Below are 26,221 nucleotides of genomic sequence, written 5' to 3' on the forward strand. Positions count from 1 at the left end.
CATTATCACCGAATAGGAATCATGTGTTCAGGGTGGTGTTAGTTTCCCACCGCACATAGCATTTTGCGTTTAGGCCAAACATTCAATTGTGGTTTCATTTGACCAGATCACCATTGTGGGCAGGTTTGCTGTTTCCCCTTCATCTGTTGTGGTAAACTGCAAACCAGACTTCCTAACGCTTTACTTCAACAATGGCATAACAGTGCTTCAAATTTCTCCACAACATTCTCCATGACCTGTCAGCTGTGTTCCTTGGTCTTCATGATGCTGTTTCTTCTCTAATGTTCTCCAACAAACTTCTGAGGCTTTGACAGAACAACTGGATTTATGGAGAAGTTGAGTTGCACACACGTGGTTTCTATTTACTAATTAAGTGACTTCAACAAGCGGCTGGTTTTATAGGATTTTGTCTTATTTAGCCTTATCAAAGTAAAGAGGTGGAATACAAATCCGTGCAAGTTTTTGTTTTTTTTATCTGTAAAAAAGTTTGAAAATAAAGCACCCATTCCCTTCTAGTTCTCAATACTCTGTTTTGGTCTCTCACAAGAAACCCTAGAAAAGTACATTGTAGTTTGTGGACTTAAATATGAAAAAATGTCCAAGAGCTGTGAATATATTTGCAAGGTACTGTACTTTTACCTGTATCTGTTACCTTTTACTTGTACCTGTTAAATAACATGCAAAAAATAGCATGCTCACCCAAAATAGCATGCTCTGTTACTATGCCTGGTTTCCATTGCAATAGCCATTACCAGTGGTGAGAAATAACAATTCATGTTCAGGAAGTAATCTAAGAGTAGTTTCTTGAATATGAGAAGAAGTCAGGAAAGCAGAACAGCTAATGAGCCTTGTACCACTATTTAGTATCCGGTTATACATTTCTGATGAGTGAATTACAATACTGACCTATTGAAAGGTTCTAATAGCACAGCTAATTTTCTTTCAAGTTGTCATTATTTGGGAAAGACTCTGGCTTTCTGTCTGAGACTTACTAGCCTCTTGAGCATGTTTCAGTAATTGGTATTTAAGGTTTGTACAAACCACAAATGGGTTTCCACTGTTTGAACCACTAAAGTGTAATCTCTGTTAATCATGCATCCAATTCTCAGAGAAAGCATGCATAACATTAGTGTCATGGTCGATTAGTTACAGTGGTGGCAATAAGTCATCCTGGCACAGGTTACTTAAACTTTAATATTTCTGATTCAGTCACATCCATCACAGAGGGAAGGAGCCGTTCCACAAATGTAATATTTTCCAGCTCCACAAGACTAATAATGTATTTTATTCCAACCCTAAAGAGTCTGGATTTTTATAACACAACTCCCCACATTATTGTGGGAGTTTGTTGTTATAAATCTTTTGTAAAGCAGCAGGATTCTCTTAAGGATGGGGATTTTGCAGTCTATTCTATCAGATCTGAGAGCCAAACGTGTGTACCATTCAGTGTTCCATATGAGTACCTAGTAGGTACTCATATGGAACACTGAATGGTACACATTCAGAGCAATAGCACTTTTTTTGTTTGCTTGTTTGTTTGTCATTTTCCATCTCTGCACTGCAGTCTGCACATAATTTATATCATAATAATGTGCAGATATTTATAATATTTGAGAATGATGCATCTGCTTGCTAGTCTCTTTGAAGTGAGGTGTGTTCACGGCCTGCAGTTCAAATAAAGTTATTAATTTAATAAAAAGTTCTGTAGATCCAAAATCTGCTAGGTGCTGCACAGTAGAGTTTGATGCAATTTTCACTCTGGGAGTTAGGGAGAAATTTGTTTTTGGTGTGGTTCTGTTAAGATAATAATACATAATAAACATCTTACTTGCAGTAGATACATCTCTTGGTGTCTTCACTTTGATGATAATGGCTATTCAGGGCTAAGAGAAAGCAAACGTCTACCATCTTAAAACAAATTCAGCCTCAAAAATGTCATTGCGGTTCATGGAGACGCTACTTTAAACAGCTGACACATTTGCAAAACATCAGAATCAGATGTTTTTTTTAAACAGAATTCTGCTGCTATTTATGAGAAACTTAAGGATAGGTCACAATCTGTAACAATGACGATGAGATCTGAAACACCTACTGCATATTAGCAGGACCATGCTTTTTTTTCCCATCAGATAGCTACTCAGGTCGGATACACTTAGAACGTTCTGTTTCATAGAATGTGTTTTAAATGTGATGGTCATTATTACTGATGGTCTTCTACAAAAAAACTCCTTGGAAATGTTCATTTCTACATAGACAACAATTTAATGCACCACAGATGCAGTTTAAAACGTTTATGAATTATCATCTCCTTAAACTGCTATAGAATTGTTAAAATCTGGTGATTGGTTTAGCGTGATAGGAATCCACTTTTGCTTTCACTTTGCTCTGACTAATTATTAACTGGAAAACCAATGTATTTTTTTTAATAAAGAGAACATGTTAACAGTTTGTTTACTGCAGTTTAAGATATTTAATATTGAAAATAAAATTGTAAATTTCTTCCCCATTAAAATCTTGGGTCCCCCGAGGTCTTCACTGCTTTCCCTTATGGGTTCAGGCTCCCCAAACAGTGAGTCTCTGGTGTTTAACCATGTTTGATATAGGTGAGACCAGCTGAACCACAAGTACCCTGGTTCAAATCCCACAGCCTGCCACTCTGGATCCCTGAGCAACTCCGGGCGCCGCAAGACTGCAGCCCACTGCTCCCTAAGGGATGGGTTAAATGCAGAGGATAATTTCTCCATTGTGAGATCAGTCAGTCATTTTCTACCGCTTATTCCATAGTGGGTCACGGGGAAGCTGGTGCCTATCTCCAGCAGTCTATAGGCGAGAGGCGGGGTACACCCTGGACAGGTCGCCAGTCCATCACAAGGCAACACACAAAACAACCATGCACACACTCATTCATACACTTAAGGGCAATTTAGAATGACCAATTAACCTAACAGGCATGTCTTTGGACTGTGGGAAGAAGCTGGCGTACCCGGTGAGAACCCACACATGCACGGGAAGAACATGCAAACTCCATGCAGAAAGACCCACAGGAATTGAACCCAGGACATTCTTGCTGCAAGGCAACAGTGCTACCAACTGCGTCACCGTGCAGCCCCCCATTGTGAGATCAATAAAGTCTATTTTGTAGTAACATTATTGAAAATATAACAGATCTGCATGTCTCTCCTTACTACAGTAAACGTGTCAAAAGTTTGGTTTTGAACTTGCATGGGATAAAACATAGCATCAAACACCGGCTCAGCTTTAGAGAGAATTTTCTTCACCCCTCTTGAGGCTCATTGACTTAACAGTCACATATTTGTCAGCTGTACGTATGAAGAATTAGATAAAGGTGCAGTTTGACCTCAAAATATGGTAAAAACTTCACAAAGAAACCAGCAAATGAATGGAAAAATATGGGGTGGGAAAGATAGATGGGGCTGCCATTTGTTTATTTAATGACTCAGTTTTTCGGAACTTGTTTGACAAGTAATTCAAGTATAAAAAAACACAGTCATACCTCTAAAAGAGTGTGTTGTACACCAGAATAATATCATTTCATGAACAATAAACAGGTTCATTCATTTTCCAAACATAACCAGAAAGCGAGAACATTGCTGAGAAACATTATGCTCTAACATGGGCAGTTAGCAACCTCATGGACCTCAAAGGTAAAATTACCAAAGTTTGTATATTTATGTTAAACTTCTACTCCAATCAGCGTTGTTGGTTATAGGAGTGTTCTCTAGCAGGATGCAGAGTCTTTGTCTAATCCTCACAAATGTACATAATGCTATACTTCCCCTCTGTTGGCAGCCCAGAGGAACATCAGTGACATCAAGCTCACGAGACAAGACGATGCAAGACAATATTAGGTTCATGAGAACAAAATGAGATGGGATTTTTCAAAAGGTTTAGGAAACTTACAATGCCACTTTTTTTCTCTTCACAACTAGAAAAGGTTTCTCAAATTTGATATTGTATTTGAGTAATATGGAATTAGTAAAGAATAATTAAATTCAGGTTTGACTAGTCCATCTAAACTCATGGGCTACATTATGAAGTACATCTTCTTGGTACCTGGTCACTGCCTTAATTCTTTGTAGCATAGATTCAACATGGTTTCAGAAGCAGTTCTCAGAGTGATGCAACCATATTGACATGACAGCAGATGGCAGTTGGTGCAGATTTGTCGGCTGCACATCCATGATGAAAATCCCCCATTCCACTTGATCCCAAATGTGCTCTGTTGGATTAGGTTGTGGTGAGTGTGAAGACCTTGGGAGTGCAGTGAACTCATTGTGATGTGTGAATCAGAAGATGGGTGCCCTGTCATAAAGGGAAGACCTTCATCAGCAACAACACTCAGGTAGACTGTGGTGCTTGAACAATGCTCAGTTGGTCCTATGGAAGCTAAAAATGTGCCACGAAAATAGCCCCACCATTATACCATCAACACCACCACCAACATCCATAACGACTGAAACAAGCCAGAGTGGATCCATGCTTTGGATCCATGTTGTTTATGACAAATTCTAACCATATCATCTGAATGTTGGAGCTGAAATCAAGGCTTGTTATACCAGGTAACATTATTCCAATCTTTTATTGTCTAATTTTAGTGAGCCTGTGCAAATTATGGCTTCAGTTTCCTGTTCTCAGCTGACAGGAGTGGCAGGGACTGTGGTCCTCTGCTGCTGTAGTCCATCTGTTAATGTGTGACTTGCTGTGGATTCAGAGATGTTTTGTGAAATTGGAAGTAGATCAGCAATATTTGAAATACTCAGATCAGCCCATCTGACATCAACAACCAGGACACGACGTGCTGAATGTCTTCAGCATGTTGTCTTCACCGCGTCTAGGTGCCTATATGCACCGAGTTTACTTATATGCACTGATTAACTATGTTAATAAGCAACTGGAACAGCTGTACCCTGTAAAGTTGCCAGTGAGTGTATTGCAAGTTTTATGATTGTCCAATTCTAAAATGGTAACAGTGCCAAAAACCTTTAAAAAGTAGAATAAAGGTTTTATTAATCCCAAACTGAAGAATTTGTGTTCAGGGTAGAGTTATCCAGTAAGAAGGTACAACAAAGGTTTAGCGTTGTTAGCAGCTAGCAATCATCCCGGTGTGATATTCTTACAATATTTATCAATCTATCATATCTTGTCTCCATTTTTTTTTCTGCCAGGAATGCAGAATGCTACCAAATAAATTATTTAAAAATGGTGACAACTTCTTCAATGCTTTGGGATAAATAGGAATTGTTCATAAACCCTGATCAGCACTCTTTGTTTGCTGACTCTGTCATACAGAAATAGAAATATCCTTTATTGTCCCTCAATGAAGAAATACAACAGGGCAGCTCAACTACTTTCTTTCTTACTTCAACATAAGAGTCTTAAACACAGACAAAGTAACATGATGACAACAAATGGATAGCACTTCATGAGACAAACTCCACTTTAAAATATTATTCAGTTTTAAATTAATTTTACCCCTGGTGACAAATCAACAATCTACACTTCATGTCACCTCTATGAAGATCATACTAACTTTCAGTAAAGACATTCCAGTCCCGCTTTCTACTTGTTTCTACTTGTATTCAAGTAAACTGTCTCCCAGTTTTCATGAGAATACTGTTAGGTTTTCCCATGAAGAACAAATGGAAATGTCTTTGTTGGTGGTGGTTTACTGCATGGAGCCTGCCCTTGCAGCTTTTTTTACTCCTAAGTCATTAGGCGAAGTAGTTTACTTTAATGGAGGTGAAATTTCATGGGTAATTCAGAATGAATGACTTGTTGTATTTTGCAGCATTGTGCAGCCAGCATAGCTGGGTTTTATAATGAAAACAGTGAGGACCTAAGATGACACAGTGAGTTTGGGTCCAGCACTCTTTCCAAACATAATCAGTGAAGTTTAGAACACCATACTGCAACAGAGTAGCACACGTACCTAGAGCTGGGTATAAATGAGGAGGTGATGGAAAAGTGATATAGGAAAATAATGTTCTTTAAAGTGCAACACAATGAGGATTTGCTTCTTTGTGATTAACACAAATACAAGTGTGGTTAGAGAGGAAGATGAGGGTAATTCTAAGTGATAGATCTAAATAAGATGTGGATTGAAACAGTTTGGTCTTTGGTGGTGATTACATGTCTGTGGAGCAGGGAGGTGGGAAAGGTCAAAAGGATCCAGCTGCTTTTTGTAAACTGTCAGGGTTTTATAAATCTGAGCAGGACAGGTGAGGAGGCTCAGGAAGAGGAGGCCAACATAGCCCTTATGCTTCTCTTTACCCTCTCAACCTTCACTTTGGCTCCGACCCACACAGACCAGTATGGATTGGAGTTCTCACCCTCACCGAGCTGTAATGAACTACTTGCTTAGATCCATTCTCCATTTATTATCCTAAATGCCCCCATTATCTGAAACAGCTGCCATTCATCGCTATGCATTGATATCAGCAGCTTTCAGAGCATAAGCTTGAGCCGCCAAAAAGAGACGGTAATTATGATGTGTAGACACCTTGTACTGAGAGATGTCCCAGCGTCAGCGCAGTTGGTGCAGGACGGTCTCGTCCGGTGGGGTAACATGCAGAAGGCAATCAATAGAGAATCATCTCTCTGTCGAACATAAAGAGGTGGAACGTCTGGCCAGCTCAGCTAAGTGTTAATCAGAGAGGACACATCTGGCCATGGACCAAAACGACATTTCGGGTAAAAGAAAGTTTATTTGGCTTGTCGGGGTATTTACTAGCCGGACTGCTGCTGTCATTATCTTTGTTTGCTTTCCTTCACGGTAAGGCCAGGACCTGTTGTCTGTTTAACGAAAACACATGTTCTAAAGGGGAACTGTGATTTATCAGGAAATGCCGATGATGTTTTCCTAGTGTGACCACAACTGTAGCCACATTGTCCTGTTTGATCTCAATTGATTTAACATGTTTTCACTTAATAAAATCAATTTACTGGCTTCATAGGCTAATAGACTTGCACATGCTCTCTGCTCAATCATGTAAAACGAGAGTATCACATAGCTGAAGCTTGCAACAGTTACTGGGCTCAGAAAAACATCCGAGATCCCTGAAATTCCCAAACCAATTACATGTGTAGATTTGATTGGACACTTTGCAGGCTGAAGTTGCCTTCTCCACTGGGTAGAAACCTCAATAACACCCGTGGGTAGTTCACGGGTGTTCACAGTCTCCAGCTTTGATTGGCAGTTACAGAAACATGACACAAGAACGAGCAAAGCCACGAAGTAAATTTAAAAACCACACAGATTCTGTCCCACATGGAGGCCGCAAAGCAGACAGGAGCTTACAAATATTGTTGAACCGATCATTTTTATAAGTATTTGTTGGGTTGGCTGCTCTGCTTCAGTAAAACGTATTATTCTCTCTAGAAATATCACCAGAATCTGTGATCCACCACAGACTGTGGAATAACTGACAGCCATCCTTTCCTGTTTGGCTCACATACTTTAAATATAATTAGTGAAACAACAATGTATATGGTTACAGGAAGGGATTTGCTTTCTTTGTTTCAGCTAGTCTACATGTGATTAAAAACAAATTGTTATACATTTTTATATGATTTTGTGAACAAAAGATCAACACTAGGATTGGGGTGGTAGGAGATTGTCATGTTGATAACCTTTAGTAATGAAAAACATGGATGGTGGTATTTATAAAATAGTGAAAACAAGACAAGTTAATTGCTTTTTATTGAAAACAACAATTCCTACTGCTGATTATTTCAGCCAGTCATTTTCTATGCCGCTTCTTCCATAGTGGGTCCCGGGGGAAGCAGGTGCCTATCCCCAGCAGTCTTTCCAGGGTGTACAGGGGGTACACCCCAGTCCATCTCAGGGCAACACACAAACAACCATGCACACACTCATTCACACACCTAAGGGCAATTTAGAGAGACCAATTAACCTAACAGGCATGTCTTTGGACTGTGGGAGGAAACCGGAGTACCCGGGGATGCACGGGGAGAACATGCAAACTCCATGCAGAAAGATCCCCAGCCAGGAGTTGAACCCAGGACCTTCTTGCTGCAAGGCAACAATGAATATTGATATTTTGATTCTGATACTAAAGAAATCAAACACTTGCAACATAATAATTTTTGTAATCATGCAAAAGGTTCCTATACTAGTTGGTTAATTGGTCAGGTTATCAATTCAGCCAGCTAGCCTGCAGACTGCTGCTTAACAGGCATTTTGTAGTAGCTTGCTAACTGTAGTGGAAAACAGCATTACCTAGGTAAGGGTTATGGATGATGCTTGTTTAGTTTTTACATAATTTACTGTAAAACCTTGGTCAATTTAAATTTATTTTTACACCTCATTAGAATGACTTTAAACTGTAATCTAAATTAGATGTTAACCCCCCTACAAATTTCTTCTGTTTGCAAAGTGCTGTTTCTAAATCCTTATTTCATTTGTTAAGGGAAAACGTTTATCCCTAGCAACCAGGCCCTATGTTCTAACTGTTGATTCATTAATTCTGACCTTAACTGAGGCAGTGGGGCCTGCAGCGCTTTAGATGTTGTGGTTCATTTGATCTCCTGGATGACTTGTCATTGCACTCCTGTAGTATATTTGGTAGGTTGGTCACCCCTGGGAAGGTTAACTACAGTTCCATATTTTCTCCATATGTGGATAATGGTTCTCACTTTGATTCACTGGAATCCCAAAGCCTCAGATTTTGTACTCCTTTTCAGACTGATAGATGTCAATGACATTGTTTCTCATCTGTTCTAACAAAGCCCAGAGCAAACAAATGTACATAACTGGTCATGTCAATAAACAACTCATGGTGTCAGGATCCTGTGCCTGTTCCATGTTTCCATTTATTCCGATTCTACTCTGTACTTGAATGTCTTTAAATTGTGGCATGATGTGTTGCTTTTGAAATACTTGTAACTACTTCATGTTGTCCAACAGCTTCTATTTCAGTGGTATATTTATTCTGTTGGATAAAAATATAAGAACAAAATGTGGTTTTTAACATACGTTGTGTGTAGTTACATTTGCTTATAGGTTCAGGTTGATCTGGATCCCTTTATCCATAACAAATAATTAAAAACAAAATTTTGTAATTAATCAGGTAATCTTTGTCTGATGTTAAAATTTGTTTGATGATCTGAAACACTTAGGCATGACAAGAAAGCAGGAGCAGAAAAAATCTGTAAGGTGGAAAATGCTTTTTCACAGCACTGTGCCTTGATAATAGTAACAGTCCTGTGCCTAATCTAAAATAAAACCATTAAACCTAAATCAATTCATTTGATGGTGCTTTGGGGACAGGAGGATTATAACATCTCAAGTTAAGTAAATTAATTCTGCTGCTTTTATATTTTAATTATAGGTTTGGGTTCTCCTTTATTTGTGTAACTTTGGACTTTAGTCTGTTAAAAATGCTTAAATTATTGATTGATTGATTGATTGATTATTGTACTGAGAGAACCAAAATGTACCCAAACTCCTGTCTCCAGGTGCCTGATGAATATATGAAGCTATCTTCACACATAAAAATAGTAAAATGTCTGCATAATCAAGCCCAGACCTCCTTGGCAGCTTTCCTTTTTCATATGTACTTCAAAGCTGGAGATTTCTTTAGTCAAACACACTCTCAACACTTCAGTTGTTCCAGAGTAGGACCAGTGCGTGCAGTGCACCAAAGGAACACAGAACCAGGGAGATCAATGACTTTATGGAGTATTTAGAACAAAGTGCCAAACTTATGTGTAATGATGACTATTTTGTGTTGATGTTAACATGAGAGATTAGAAAATCAATGATCAAGTTTTTTATGGCCAATACCAAACTCCAGTTTTCTTTCATGTTAAATTCAGTCAGTATTCTTAAGACTACAATACATGAAACAGAAGAAAAAGATTTTGGGTTCTTTGATAGAAATAGTGGTTTTGGATCTATTAGAAAATGAAGTATTAAGAATGGCTAGCTGTGAGTCTTCTTTACTCAGTAACAACATTCATACCACCAGTGTTCCTGGTAGAGCTTAGATATGGTACGCTCACTGAATCAAAAGGGTTGAGTTAAGCTAAAACATTGTCCGATTCCAGACATCAGCCAATTTCCAAGCCTGTCAAATTAATTTTTCATATTTTATGGTATCTGCAGTTTAACAAATGAGAAAAAACAACATTTAAATCAGCAAAGAGCAATATATGGCAACAAATTATTATTAATCTGTTATCATTATTTGAAATGGGGTTCTGGAAAGTACTTATAAGCTACCCTACCTGTGGTACATAAATGTTTTATAAAAGTGAGTTTTCAGCAAATGTCCGCTTAGTCAGATTGTTATATTAATCTCAATATGCCTGAGGTTGTCATGTCACTTTAGGTCTGCCAAGGATTGAGCAAATGTTAAATTGAGCTGGTTCTCTCGCTTTATCTTTGTTTTTCTCTCTATCAGTTGTTCCTTTTTATTTTCTGCCTCCTACAATCATCTTTGTATCACACGTTTTAACTTTTTTGCCATCGGTTTGGAATAGTATCAAAGTGATGAGTGACAACACATCGTTTAAATTTTGCAGTAACACAGATGGTGTTCAGCAGAGAAAACTCCCCCAAACTCAATAAAGATATAATGCAGAATCAAAAGGATTTGGAATCCAGTAATTTTGGCACTGATTTGGAATTTCTGAGAAGGAGTTGTTCCATGTGCTTTTTCAGGAACCCTGTTCTGACTCACTGTTGGCCTTCCTCCAAAATTACAATTTCCCTTTCTCCATTTCTGCCTACTTCAGGTAAGCTACTGTCAACTGTTAACTACTTCACAGATCCTCACTTCAGAATATCTGAACTCATAGTTATAATAAATAACACTGTTTGACAGATATTCTGCATGGTCTCAATTTGATTACTTTCTCTTGATCGGCTGGGTAATCTTTCCAAGTTAGTCCAGATTGAATGTTGTGGACAGTTACGCTCACAGAAGGAGTTCCCTCTGAACAAACACCATGAAATGTTAGGGCTATGACTCGTGTATAAAGGCTTTGGTTTACTATATTGTCTTTACTTCTCTTTCTTTAAATTCCATGAGACAATCTGTAATGTTTCTAAGATTGCGCGGAAGGTCAGATCTTCATACCATTACAAGGTTGAAGTAATGTCTTAATATAGCTCAACTTCTGCTCTGGTTTGTAGTAACAACAACAGGCCTTTAGATATTGTTAGATAAAATTACCGAACAAAGAAATAATCTAATTGTCATAGTAGTAAATGACCCAAAAGCCAACAGGAAGCAGGCAGAAGCATGGGCAAAGATTTGATAAAATAAATAATTCCAAACTTACATTAACAAAGAAGAAATAATGTGAAGGCAGTCAAACCACAAGGTTAATACCTAAAAATGAGTGAAATCATTAACCAAAGTGACAAAATAGAATCAAAACAGTCCCTTAGATTGTGAGATTACTTGCAGAAAAAGATGATTATATGTCACCATTTAACTCTTGGTTAGTTGTTTCCTTGTCTATAGGCATGTAAGGAAGATGTCATGTGTCTGATGGTAAATCTGATGGTCAAGGGGCACATGCAGAATGCACAGAAGGTCCTAGGTAAGGGTTAATAGTGGTGGGAAGGGCCCCTACAGCAGGCTTTTGCCAGTGTGGTTTTTCCTAAATTAGCATCCATGTCTCCATTTAGGATCTCTTGACAGGTGCATACATCTTTACTTCATTTGGTCTGATCTGTTTGACTCCGCTGTTGGAAGATGATCTATGACTGATTTCAGACACTCTCAGTCCATAAACACTTAAGAGTGTGTTGCCAAAGACAAGCAGACTAATGATGCCGACAGTGATACCGGCAGCAGAGATGGTGTAACAGCGTTGGTCGTACAGCTGGCAGAACCCGAGGTGCTGATAGGTGCTGGCAGTGAACAATAAGACCAGGCCGTCTGCTATGTAAACCCTGCAGCACATGTTCAGCAAGCCAACAAAACATCTTGGGCAGTATTTATTTTAACAGGCCAAATGATACTTTTATTTTTCTCAAGAGGAATGTTAACATTAAATGATTTCCCCTTAGAGAGACAAGCACTGGGGTTGAGGGAGGGGAGCTGATGTATTAAGATTTCACCAGAGCTAGTTAGCTGATTTCAGCAGGAGAAAAAAGGAAATCATCACAAAACTGGGCTCACTGATACTTCGCTAAACCTAAAGTAACTCAGTGAATTTATTTATTGTTTGATTGGCTGTTTTTAATTAAGTTCTGCTTATAATCTTAGTAAACAATGTAATATAATGCAGACTGTACCTTATGCTATTGAGAAAATATGTAAACTCTTAGCTATGAGGAAACATATCCAGTACTTAATGTATCTGGAAATGAAGGGCTAAATAGTTTAGGTTTTGTTTATTCAAATCCAAAAATTATGGTTTTACAGACCTTGTTTGGAGTCAAAATGTTACCACCAAGCCTGAAACAACCCGAGTGTAGAGACAGTTGGGAATGCTCTGAAAGTTGTAAAAGCTGTTACAACAGGGACCCTGAATTTTCTCAGCGACGCACTATGACCACCCAGGATCAAAGCCAGAGTGAAGTCTCCGGCTGGAATGTAAACTCATATGACAAAGACTGAAATGGTGAATAATTTAATGAGGAAGAGAAAGACAGAAGAAATGTGTGAAAAGCAGTAGCTTGGAGACCTAATGGATAGGCACACTGTAGGAATATAAAAGCACTCTGAGATGGGCCCACTCTGCCTGTAATTCATCCTAGGAGTAAATGACTGCCTGTGACAAAATCCGTAATTCAGAAAACAAAAATTCCAGGAGCTTTTATGTAGACATTATATTCTATGCTCTGGTACTGATCACCATTGTTACATGGACTGAATTCATATAGAGCTTTATTAGTCACAACAGCCATTTTAAGCACTTTACACTACAGCCCTGTTCTTCTCATCGCTCGTTCATACACTTACATGAAGACTATTGTGGGGAACCTGGAATTGAACCCACAACTTCTGGATTGCAAGAAAACTACTCAACACATTTAGCCATGCAACAGCTCTCACATATCAAAACAACTGTGTGACCGGAATACTTTACAGACGTGAGCTGTCCAGTGGTTGTCTAAAACAGTTGCAGTAAATGGAAGCAGCTGAAAGTCTCACTTTTATACACTTCAACTCTATGAAAACTATATACAGGTCCTTCTCAAAATATTAGCATATTGTGATAAAGTTCATTATTTTCCATAATGTAATGATGAAAATTTAACATTCATATATTTTAGATTCATTGCACACTAACTGAAATATTTCAGGTCTTTTATTGTCTTAATACAGATGATTTTGGCATACAGCTCATGAAAACCCAAAATTCCTATCTCACAAAATTAGCATATCATTAAAAGGGTCTCTAAACGAGTTATGAACCTAATCATCTGAATCAACGAGTTAACTCTAAACACCTGCAAAAGATTCCTGAGGCCTTTAAAACTCCCAGCCTGGTTCATCACTCAAAACCCAAATCATGGGTAAGACTGCCGACCTGACTGCTGTCCAGAAGGCCACTATTGACACCCTCAAGCAAGAGGGTAAGACACAGAAAGAAATTTCTGAATGTATAGGCTGTTCCCAGAGTGCTGTATCAAGGCACCTCAGTGGGAAGTCTGTGGGAAGGAAAAAGTGTGGCAGAAAACGCTGCACAACGAGAAGAGGTGACCGGACCCTGAGGAAGATTGTGGAGAAGGGCCGATTCCAGACCTTGGGGGACCTGCGGAAGCAGTGGACTGAGTCTGGAGTAGAAACATTCAGAGCCACCGTGCACAGGCGTGTGCAGGAAATGGGCTACAGGTGCCGCATTCCCCAGGTCAAGCCACTTTTGAACCAGAAACAGCGGCAGAAGCGCCTGACCTGGGCTACAGAGAAGCAGCACTGGACTGTTGCTCAGTGGTCCAAAGTACTTTTTTCGGATGAAAGCAAATTCTGCATATCATTCAGAAATCAAGGTGCCAGAGTCTGGAGGAAGACTGGGGAGAAGGAAATGCCAAAATGCCAGAAGTCCAGTGTCAAGTACCCACAGTCAGTGATGGTCTGGGGCGCCGTGTCAGCTGCTGGTGTTGGTCCACTGTGTTTTATCAAGGGCAGGGTCAATGCAGCTAGCTATCAGGAGATTTTGGAGCACTTCATGCTTCCATCTGCTGAAAAGCTTTATGGAGATGAAGATTTCATTTTTCAGCACGACCTGGCACCTGCTCACAGTGCCAAAACCACTGGTAAATGGTTTACTGACCATGGTATCACTGTGCTCAATTGGCCTGCCAACTCTCCTGACCTGAACCCCATAGAGAATCTGTGGGATATTGTGAAGAGAACGTTGAGAGACTCAAGACCCAACACTCTGGATGAGCTAAAGGCCGCTATCGAAGCATCCTGGGCCTCCATAAGACCTCAGCAGTGCCACAGGCTGATTGCCTCCATGCCACGCCGCATTGAAGCAGTCATTTCTGAAAAAGGATTCCCGACCAAGTATTGAGTGCATAACTGTACATGATTATTTGAAGGTTGACGTTTTTTGTATTAAAAACACTTTTCTTTTATTGGTGGGATGAAATATGCTAATTTTGTGAGATAGGAATTTTGGGTTTTCATGAGCTGTATGCCACAATCATCCGTATTAAGACAATAAAAGACTTGAAATATTTCAGTTAGTGTGCAATGAATCTAAAATATATGAATGTTAAATTTTCATCATTACATTATGGAAAATAATGAACTTTATCACAATATGCTAATATTTTGAGAAGGACCTGTACAGTCTGTATACAGTTTTCTCAGAACATTTCATTTCGCCACAAAAAGGTAGTACAAGGCACTACTACACATGTAGTGGTTATGAGATGACAAAACTCTGAATATTAAATGTTGTGAGTAGAACTGCTCATGTGGTAAATTAGTAGTGTCATCTTGATCTCCCAGGGTTGTCTGTAATACGTTTGCAGGTTTTTCATGCATGTCTGTTTTCCCAGTTTATTAATGTTAAATGGGATTCTCTGCTTAATGAAGGTGCATAAGGAGTGTGTACGTGATGTGGGAAAATATTTTGATGCAGGTTTTTTTTTTTTCAGGGAAAGCCTTAGCGTAGTGTAAAGTGGATGTGGGTAAAAATTGCAACAGTTTATGGGGGCTTGGGTTATGGCCATAAATACAGTGGGGACTGAAGGGCACCACATGCTGTACACACCTACAGTCCACACTGTTTTTATGTCAATAAAAGTTGTATTACATTTAAATCTCAGTAAAGCAAAATAAATATAATTTTCTATTGATATTACCAGTGCAAGTTGAACTGTGTTAAGTCAGGTGGTGGTTTTCTCTGCAACTCAGGTTTTATTTCTTTTTCAGAAGAAAATATATTTCTACCAGCTGTCCAATCAAAAACAAAGCTTGCACATTGTTACCATAAGTAATTATTCATTTTTCACTTGTTGGTCTAAGGTGACAAACAGAACATTAAAGAGATTTTCTGAAGAAAATCTTAGTGACATTATTATCAGTAGTAGTTACCTGTAGTATACAGATGTCATATTGCAGTGAGTTTGTAAAAAAGTGAATAAAAACTCACAGCGGTGGAAGGCTAACAGCTAGTCAGATGGACCCCTCTAGCTAACTTTTGCAATTTAAACGACACGCACTGAAAATGTTTATGCTTGTGGGATACAATGTTACTTGAGTGAATATTAACTATCTAAATGTTTTCCATTGCAAAGGTAGTTTCTGTCTTCTTGCTTAAATGTTTGTGTTACTACACTCTTTTGTTGGCTAACACTGCCAGCTTTATCACTCACTGCTACCCCTCAGGTGTTAGTTTGCTCCAAGTCCAACAAGGTTAGAGTAAACCTTTGGATTTTGCATCAAGCTGTCAGTTGTGAGACGGCATCTAAGATGGTGCATTCCGGTGCTTTCCCAGGTCTTGTTTGAAAATGATCTCAGTAGACACGTGATCAGCCGATGAGGTGGACTGATACAGCCGACAGCTGTAAGTTACATGGAGGCTATTTGGCTAAGGAAACAGTGACAAAACTTAACATCTTCCTCTTGTGTAGATTAATATTCAATAATATAAAATTATATTCAATGAATCTGAACATTTCATAGTTTGAGTTGTTTTTAATAGCTAAATCCAGCTAAAACAATGAGTCCTAACCCTAGCTGTTAGCTGTCCTCCGGTGTGACAATAGCTTCATTGTCTACAAACTCATTGCAATATGACATCTCTCTGCTACAGATAATTCCCTCAGAGAATCCTAACTATCCTTCTGAGTGTGAAGCAGGGCAAAAGAAGGCAGCCAGATCAAGTTGCAGGGTGTGCATAAACAGAACATTCAGGAACATGCTACATGTAGGGTGTGCGTGGTTGTCAAGGTCTGACACTGTGACAGAGTGGTGACCTCCTCACGGTTGTACTAAAAATCTTACCTCGTGACTACTGGAATGGACTCAAAATTCTCTGTGACCTGGACAGGACTAAATAAAATGGAGAAAGATGTTTTAAGTGACCCTGACTGAGGGACATTAGGTATAAACGGGATGGATGGATGGATGAATGGATGGATGGATGGATGGATGGATGGATGGATGGATGGGTGGATGGATGAATGGATGGATGGATGGATGGATGGATGGATGGATGGATGAATGGATGGATGGATGAATGGATGGATGGATGGATGGATGGATGGATGAATGGATGGATGGATGGATGGATGGATGGATGGATGGATGGATGAATGGATGGATGGATGGATGAATGGATGGATGAATGGATGGATGGATGGATGGATGGATGGATGGATGAATGGATGGATGGATGGATGGATGGATGAATGGATGGATGAATGGATGGATGGATGGATGGATGGATGGATGGATGGATGGCCTTCTCAGCTGTCTTTTTTGAACAAGTCTAACCCTTTTAATAATAGGTGTATAAAGCTGAGGGTCTTTGCAGCTTCAAACACAAATTAACCCATTAGTTACATGTGTCTGGTGTTAACCAGTCTAGCAATCAGCACATTTTTTCATACGTTTCAGACATTTTTTAATGACAACATTTTGTATTTTTAATTTTTCCCAAATCTTCCTAAAACTCTGTTATTGTGCTCTTCTCGCTCTCCCTGAGCCCACTCCCTGACTCTGTACCCAGACTTTTCCATGATTAATAACACATTGCCTTTCAGCAAATCTGCCTCAGCCGGCAACATGCTCCCTATTAACACATAACCTATTGTCAGTAGAGCTTTACAAAATATTAAGACAAAAAAAATAGGGAAAAAAGTAAATAGCAGTGAAAATATGTTGCAAGGCTGGCAGAGGGTTTATAGTCCAGAGCGGACTTGTTGGGGAGAGCAATTTGGTTTAATGAAGAAGTTGTTCCTGCTTAGAGGAAAGGGCCTGGCTGAAGGCCCTCTTTAGCTGTTTGTGTACAACTTTGGTTTCTCCTCCATAATCAAAACACCAGAACTTGTGTCTGCAAGTGTGTCCTGTGTGTGGGTATCAGCAGACGTGAATGTGGCAGATAGCAGACCATGTGGACATTAAGGTTTGAAATGACATGCAAACTGAAGCAGTCAGTCTCTAAAAATTTTTTGAGGAGCTGTATGGAGGTGACTTAATCTACTTCACACACTTAGTATCACAAATGGAGAAAACATGACCTGCAGCAACAATATACTGTTTTAACTTTTCAAACTTTTGCATTTTTGATAGATTTAATGTGATAGACCAGCACATAGTTGTGCTGAATTGTAAAGGAAAATGAAACATGGTTTTCTGATCTTACTACAAATAAAAATCTGAAAAGTGTGGTGTACATTTAAATTCAGCCTTTCATAAAAATAACATTGCACACCCCCATGAATACACCATCTCCTCTGTGACACATGCTGGTGGGGAGGCTGTTCTTCAGCAGAGGCTGGGACGCTGGACCGAGTTGATGGGAAGATGGATTGAGCTAAATCCAGGGAAGAAAACCTGTCAGAGGGTGCAGAAGACAACAACCCTAAAGATACAGGCAGAGCCACATTGACACAGTTTAGAAGAATAGAAGTCCAGACCTAAATATGACTAAGAATCTGGGGCTAGACTTGAGAAGTGATGTTCACAGATACTTTCCATCAAAATCTGAGTGAGCTTGAGCTATTCTGAAAAGGTAAAGGAGACATAATTCAAAGACCCATAGCTGTAATTGTTGCATAGTAACCTGTGGGGGCTATAAATCATTTTCCTACCATTTCACATTTATACACTAGTATGTTGCTCTATCACATAAAATACTAGCATGAATATTCTGAAATGAATAATTTTAATGTGAGAAAAAGAAAAAAAAATTGAATACTTTTGCAGGGCATGGTACATTCTTGTCTTCATAAGTTTGAAGCAATCCCTTCATGTTTGTCTTGTTGTTCTTCCAGACTGGGGTGGATTGAGACGGTGAGGGATGGAGTGGCCAACCCTCCTGACACCTTTTTTCCCCTATATCATCCTGACCTTCAATCTTCATTGCACCAGCAGGAACAAAATAAGAGCCTTCCCTGTGTGAGACTCAGCTAACTAACGTGGATTAAGTGCCAGAGCGACTGTAGTTAAGAAACGTGACACATTGGCCACCCCTGGAGCATCAGGAGCCTCAGGGTTTCCCAGTCATGAAAGCTTCAATCTCTGTCGGTCCTCCTTCTGGACTCCTGCTGGTCCTGATGTGTTGTCCTCTGCTGGGTTTCGTCCAGTCTGCCAGCAGCAACAAGGCTGGTGATAAGGGACACCAGCATCTGGTCGATACTGACCCAGAGCGCTGCATGAGGCACCACTTTGTGGAGACCATCACACATCCAATTTACAAATGCAACTCTAAGGTAAATCATGACACCAATGTGTGCAAACGAACACTGCAAGTAAACCTTCTGTGTTGTTCTTACATTCTTGCTTTTTTAAATATTCCACTTGAGGAGTTGCAAATATCATGGAAACAGATTGTTCCAAATAAAACCTCAGGGACCCGAAGAAAACTCCAGAACACAGACCCAAATACTTATATCACTCCTGCTGTTCACCTCTCTCTCTCTCTCTCCCTCTGTCTTTATCTCCATCTTTCAGTCATTTAGACAAGTCACATTTTGTTTCTCAGGAAAAGTGTGTGTGTGTGTGTGTGTGTGTGTGTGTGTGTTTGGAGTGCTGGACCTGGGCCATGCTGCAGACCTATTCTGCACCTCAGCTGGGACTCGGCTTTTTGCAGAAGTGAACGTGTCGTGTCAGCCTGCTCTCTCCTACCTCCTCGAGGGGCTGCAGAAAGAAAGATGGGTTGAGGAAAGAAAACGAAAGTTTCTTGTGTGAATAATCCAGTGGTGTGGTTCCCATTCTGATGCTGAAAACAGCTTAAAGGCTTTTCGTGGAGGTGTCAATTAGGTCCCTTTCCTTTGTTGTGGACCACAGCAGTTGTTCCTCTAGTATGAGTGATCTGCTCTTTGGTCTTTTTTTAATATTCTGACTCTGAGTGCATTGAACAGGTGGCAAAACCACAGATCATCACAGGCAAGGCCTGCCTGCCCAGCATGAGTCCTCTATAACTGTGCATATAGGGCAGACTAGAAGACTGGCTGAGCAACCGTTTCACACCTCAGTGTTTAAAGGTTTACAGAAAATCCACCTTCACTGTGGCATGCTCATTCTCTATGAGAATGCATGTTATTAACTGGATATCAAGGGTTTTAATATTATCGTCGAGGTGGAAGGTTGAGCATTTCTGCTGCTCAGGTATACTCTGCCCTCTAAAAACATTCATACCCATCTAACTTTCTTGCATTTTTTTCATCATAATTTTAACGTATTTCATTGGGATTTTATGTGATAGACCAACAGAAGCGGTATAGAAAATGACTGACTGATTGGTTCATAAATCTCTCCATGTTTTCTTTAGCGGAGACATAGAGGCACTGTTACACTGAGTTATTTATGACCACGTTTCTCCAGTTATCCTGACAATCATAGGTTGTCCTTATTATCTGAGGCTAATAAATGCTCATCTATTACTGATAAAGTGAAACTTTTTTAGTTGATTGTTTATGTTAAACTAACTACATCTTCAATGATACAATTAATTACAACCCCTTCAGGCCGAAAAGAGACAATAAGCTCAACAAACCTCATTTATCTAGGTTATTTTGACAAAACACAATTTCAGCCTACATGGATAATATATACAGTACAGACCAAAAGTTTGGACACACCTTCTCATTCAAAGAGTTTCCTTTATTTTCATTTTCATGACTATGAATATTGTAGCTTCACACTGAAGCTTCAAGAGGTAGCCATGCTGGTTCAGTATGCCTTCAATTTCGAATAAATCCCCAACAGTGTCACCAGCAAAGCACCCCCACACCATCACACCTCCTCCTCCATGCTTCACGGTGGGAACCAGGCAGAGTCCATCCGTTCACCTCTTCTGCGCCGCACAAAGACATGGTGGTTGGAACCAAAGATCTCAAACTTGGACTCATCAGACCAAAGCACAGATTTCCGCTGGTCTAATGTTCATTCCTTGTGTTCTTTAGCCCAAACAAGTCTCTTCTGCTTGTTGCCTGTCCTCAGCAGTGGTTTCCTAGCAGCTATTTTACCATGAAGGCCTGATTCACACAGTCTCCTCTTAACAGTTGTTCTAGAGATGTGTCTGCTGCTAGAACTCTGTGTGGCATTGACCTGTTCTCTACTCTGAGCTGCTGTTAACCTGCGATTTCAGAGGCTGGTGACTTGGATGAACTTATCGTCTGCAGCAGAGGTGACTCTTGGTCTTCCTTTCCTGGGGCGGTCCTCATGTGAGCCAGTTTCTTTGTAGCGCTTGATGGTTTTTGCGACTGCACTTGGGGACACTTTCAAGGTTTTCCCAATTGTTCGGACTGACTGACCTTCATTTCTTAAAGTAATGATGGCCACTCGTTTTTCTTTACTTAGCTGCTTTTTTCTTGCCATAATAGAAATTCTAACAGTCTATTCAGTAGGACTATCAGCTGTGTACTGTATCCACCTCCTGCACAACACAACTATAGCGCTTTTCCAGTCTGTATGACTGGAAAAGCGCTATATAAGTTCAGTCCATTTATAACTGATGGTCTCAACCCCATTTATAAGGCTTGAAATCCCACTTATTAAACCTGACAGGGCACACCTGTGAAGTGAAAACCATTTCAGGTGACTACCTCTTGAAGCTCATCAACAGAATGCTAAGAGTGTGTGGAGCAGTAATCAAAGCAAAAGGTGGCTACTTTGAAGAACCTAGAATATAAGACATATTTTCAGTTGTTTCACACTTTTTTGTTCAGTATATAATTCCACATGTGTTAATTCATAGTTTTGAAGGCTTCAGTGTGAAGCTACAATATTCATAGTCATGAAAATAAAGAAAACTCTTTGAATGAGAAGGTGTGTCCAAACTTTTGCTCTGTACTGTATTTGTACAAAATAAGCAGATTATTTACATCAAATAAAAAAATAACTTTCGCCTAATCTCCTTTGTGGTTTTGATCCATCCTATTTTCTTTTTTTATTGTTTATAGTTTTATAGTTTATTATAAGTTAAGCTATTCCAACTTTTTATTTATAGCATTTTCTTTCTAAAATGTATAATTTCACCACTTTGTATTTGCATAAAAGATTGACAATAGCTCAACATGTACTATAGTTACTTATCTGAAAGTGGCTCAGATCTTTGGAGCACAGCGACTCAGTTCCTCCTCATCCTGACTCATTGGATGTATGAATGACACCTCTCTGACTGTTGTTGGAATGTATCCAGTCATGAATGAATGGTGGGGCAGCAGTGGTGCAAACAGAGACAGGGCGAGCAGAGGAGGGGAGAGCGCAAGGGCCAGATCCTCGGCCAGAACAAAGACAAATGGCTTTAAAGTGGCGACAGCGTTCCTGACGTGTGTGCGTTTGTGTGTGTGTGACATCCTGCTATGGCCCCAGACAGGCTTTTGTCAAAGTGGGTACATGGGTGGTGACACACAGCAGCTGACAGAAGGACATCACACAAGAGGCTGTTTAGGGTGGTGACAGAAATGCAGTGACCCACAGAGGAGCGCCAGTCGGATGGCCACTACACTAATCAAGCTGCTGCGTTGTCTGCAAGTGTGTGTGTATCTGTGTGCTGGTAGCTCAACCTTGGAGAAGTCTTCATGCACTCCGGTATGCTGTTTGTGACCCTGGACTACTGCAGTTGTGGGAGTGTGGGACTGCTCTGGTTGCTATCTCTCATTTGCAGGTGCAAGGCCAAGAGTAGGAGGCCAAAGAGACGCTAACAGTCCACTTACTATAAAGGCAAACTCAAACAATGCTTCGTTGATCTCAGAACCCTTCCCTGCCGCTCCAATCTCTTTTCTGACAGAACTTGACGTTGATGAAAACACCTGTGTGATTTGCTTATCTTCTCTTCGTTTTCTGCAGATGGTGTTGCTGGCGCGCTGCGAGGGCCACTGCAGCCACACCACCCGCTCAGACCCTCTCATCTCCTTCAGCTCTGTGCTTAAGCAGCCATTCAAGAGCTTCTGTTCCTGTTGCCGACCACACACCTCCAAGCTGAAGGCAGTGAGACTGCGCTGCGCTGGCGGGACTCGCATTACAGCTACCTACAGATACATCCTAGCCTGCAACTGTGAGGAGTGCAGCTGAGTCGGCAGCAGTTCCCTCCAAGACCCCCAAGACTCTCAAGCTCCAGCGTTATTCTTGGCCTCGGACCTCATTCTAAAACGGCTCAAAGTGCTTGGTTGATTTTTGGATGAAGAATATGTTCCAAAAATGTTGGACTTTAACAGTTTGGAGGAATCAGATCCCCCTTCACATGCTCCTTATATTTGACCTGCAGCCCTGGGACACATGTACAACATACTATACCTTCTCCATTATATGTGCTTTCAATCATGGTGAACCATGCAAGGCATATTTCTTCAGCTCACTATGCCAAACACCACAAACCGCTGATCCCAGGGGCCAGTTTCAGACCCTCCTCACCCGAGGACACACTCCACTCATTACAGGTCTCCATAATTCATTACACACGCGCTCGCAAAACGGCAGTGTGATGCTTAGAAATATCTATGACAGCTAAATGAACCCCTCCCATGGATTTGACAACGAAACAACATGCCTCATTAAAATGCAGCATGGGAAAGGAGGAGGCCCCCACACGAACGAGGGGGGTCTGCATGAGCCCAGTGTATGGTGGATCTATACACGAACATCTGCGCCGTTACTCATCCAATAACATTTTACACACTCCCTGCAGACAATCATCTAGCAGTATAAAACTACAGGAGAGCTCATCATGTGAATAACAAAAGTGAAACAGGGCAAAATGAACCCTGAGGTAAAAGCACGACCAAGGACAAAGGTGTAACCCACCTCTGGGTGTTGGTTTGGATTGTGGCTAGATGGTCAGTCATGCTAGTGTTCATTAAAAGTGTAATCTACTTGAGTCTTTGTGATGTTCATGTCAGCATTAGTGTAACTGCAGCCACCATCATGCCAAGTTAATAGAGTGCCTTGCAAACAAATTTATTCTCCTTTTTTCACATTTTGTTATTTATTGAGATCTTATGTGATATACCAACATAAACTGGTGCACAGTTGTTGAGTGGAAGAAAAGTCATGCATGATTTTCAGCATGTTTTGATAATGAAAATCTCCACTACATTTGTTTTAAGCCCTCCTCAGTCAATACTTTGTAAAACCACCTTTTGCACTAGTTTTTTTGGTGTGTACATTCCTACCACCTTTATACATCTATAGACTGAAATGTTTCTAATTTGTAAAATGTACTGTTAACGAAAGGATTCACTCACCCTTCCGAACCATTGAATTCAGGTGTTCCAACCACGTCTATGGGCCCAGATGTATACAAATCCAGACTGCTGGAGGTAGTGGAGAGTTGTAAAATAATATATTGTTCTTAGAAGCTCAATGAAATTTCATAGTTGCTAAATAGTCCAGGGTGCTCTGTTAGTGAAATTCTTACAAAGTAGAAGTAACTGGGAGCTACAGCAACTCAGCCACAAAGCGTTAGGCCGCATAAAATTACATAGTGGTATCAATGGAAGCTGTGGAACAGTGCGCACAGAGGTTGCCAACTTTCTGCAATAGCTACAGAGCTCTAAACTTCATATAGAGCACATTGAGAGCTTCATGGAATGGGTTTTCATGGCTGAGAAGTTGCATCAAAGCCCGCACCAACCAAGGGCAAAACAAAGCATTGGAAGCAGTGGTGTAAAGCATACCGCCTCTTGAGTGTAGAGCAGTGCAGACATGTTTTCTGGAGTGACGAATCACAGCAATCCAATGATCGAGGTTAAATAGTTGGTAGAAGAACAGCGTTCGCCTGACTGTATTATGTTACGTCTAAAGTTTGGTGCAGAGAGGATTATGGCGTTGGGAAAGTTTGTCAAGGGTTTCACTTAAAGGAACTCTTCATGCTGCACTTAATCAAAACATTTTTGACTATTTTTTCTCAGCTGCATAAAGACATGGGTAAGAGTTTGGTTTAGAAAAAACCTGACTGGCCTGACCTCAACCTGACCTTTGGGATGAATTGGGACTGTGAGCCAGGCTTGTCCAACGTCAGTCACTGACCTCACAAATGCTCTTATAGAAGAATGGTCCAAAGTTGCCGTAAACACACAAGTTCATATGTGTGTGAGGGCAAGTGAACAAATACTTCTGGCAACATAGTGTAGCTCAAGCCTAACCTGGAAGGAGGGCATCTATAAATAACAATATTTAAGCCTTGCCACAGATTCTCCATTGAATTTAGGTCTTGACTTTGACTGGGCCTTTCTAACAATACATATGCTGTGATTTAAATTGTAGCCCTGGTTGTATGTTTATTGTTGTTGTCCTGCTGGGAAGTGAATGTCCCCCTCAGTCTCAAAATCTTTTAGAGACTTCCACAGATTTCCACCCAGTGTTGCTCTACATTTATCTCCATCCATCTTCCCTTAAACTCTGACCAGCTTCCTTGCCTCTGCTGAAGAAAACCATCCACACAGCATGATGCTGTCACCACCCCAATGTGTCATGGGATGGTGTGTTGATGTGATGTAAAGTCTTGGTTTTCTGCTACAAAGTGTTTTTGCATGTGTGCCAAATGGTTCAATTTTGGCCACATTTAACCAGGTCACCTTCTTCCACGTTTCTACTGTCCTCTACATGCCAGTGGAACACTTTAAATGAGACCTGGTATGGTTTCTTTTAACAATAGTTTTCTTCTTGCAACTCTTGCATAAAGGTCAGGTTAGTGTAGTGCACGACAGAGAGGCCTGTCAACAGATTCCTCCACCTCAGCTGCAGAGATCTGCAGCTCAGGTGCACAAACTATATACACAATACTATAATTGCTGCCAAGCGCATCTTTTTTTTTCCACTTTATAATTGTGCACTACTTTGAGTTGGGCTATCACAAAATCCCAATAAAACACTGAAGTCTGTGGTTGTAATGTGACAAAATGTGAAAGTGGTATGAATACCTGTACAAGGCACTGTACAATTGCTGCTATTGCCCGTTGTGTATTGTTACTCCTTACATGTTGAAACAATGCTACAGTTGCTCTGCAAATGTCTATGATACCTGCAAACATTCTCCTTACAGTCGACAACAATGAATACAGAACTTTAAACTCTTACACATTTCTTTGTCTGTGTGTGACTCATTCTGCCTTCGGAACCTCTGGTCAGTGTATCTAAGTGTAAAATATGTCAGTGTTGAAAATGTGGTTTTTGTATAATTAAAACTCTGAAACCACAATGTGTTCAGTGTTTACGTATCAAGCTTTTTTGTTGATTTTTTTTTCCTTGTAAACGCCATTCTCCTTTCTGCCTTTGGGGAGAAGGGGGCACTGCTGTGCATAATCTCAGTCTCACGTTGAACTTCTCAGATGCAGATGCTATATAGAAAGGTTTCATTTTAAGTTGAAACATGTTATCCTTTGAGCACCAATCAAGTAGTTTACACATGCAAGCTTCTTGCAATCTTCTTGAAGAAATTTCAAACTAGATCCAATGAAACCCCAGAGTAAAACAACAGTAGAACCTGGTTCTAAGTATCTCTTTGACAGCTTATCTACCTCCTTATGTTGAATTTTCTGCTCAGTCACTCTTACAGTTTTAGTCAGCATCATTTAAAACAACCAGTTAGCAGA

General features: G+C 40.2%; 1 protein-coding gene across 1 annotated transcript in view; it reads left to right on the top strand.

Annotated features, from left to right (window-relative positions):
• Nucleotides 1-25,827, top strand: part of LOC124871450 (norrin cystine knot growth factor NDP) — a 35,249-nt gene extending 9,422 nt beyond the window's left edge. The window contains exons 2-3 of the mRNA XM_047370734.1: nucleotides 18,458-18,895; nucleotides 22,479-25,827. Coding sequence (XP_047226690.1) covers nucleotides 18,689-18,895; nucleotides 22,479-22,703 — 432 coding nt within the window. The 5' untranslated portion in view covers nucleotides 18,458-18,688 and the 3' untranslated portion in view covers nucleotides 22,704-25,827. The remainder of the gene's footprint in view (nucleotides 1-18,457; nucleotides 18,896-22,478) is intronic.
• Nucleotides 25,828-26,221: the final 394 nt, after the last annotated feature.

Source organism: Girardinichthys multiradiatus, chromosome 7, assembly GCF_021462225.1.
Source record: "Girardinichthys multiradiatus isolate DD_20200921_A chromosome 7, DD_fGirMul_XY1, whole genome shotgun sequence".
In the NCBI taxonomy this organism is placed as follows: domain Eukaryota; kingdom Metazoa; phylum Chordata; class Actinopteri; order Cyprinodontiformes; family Goodeidae; genus Girardinichthys; species Girardinichthys multiradiatus.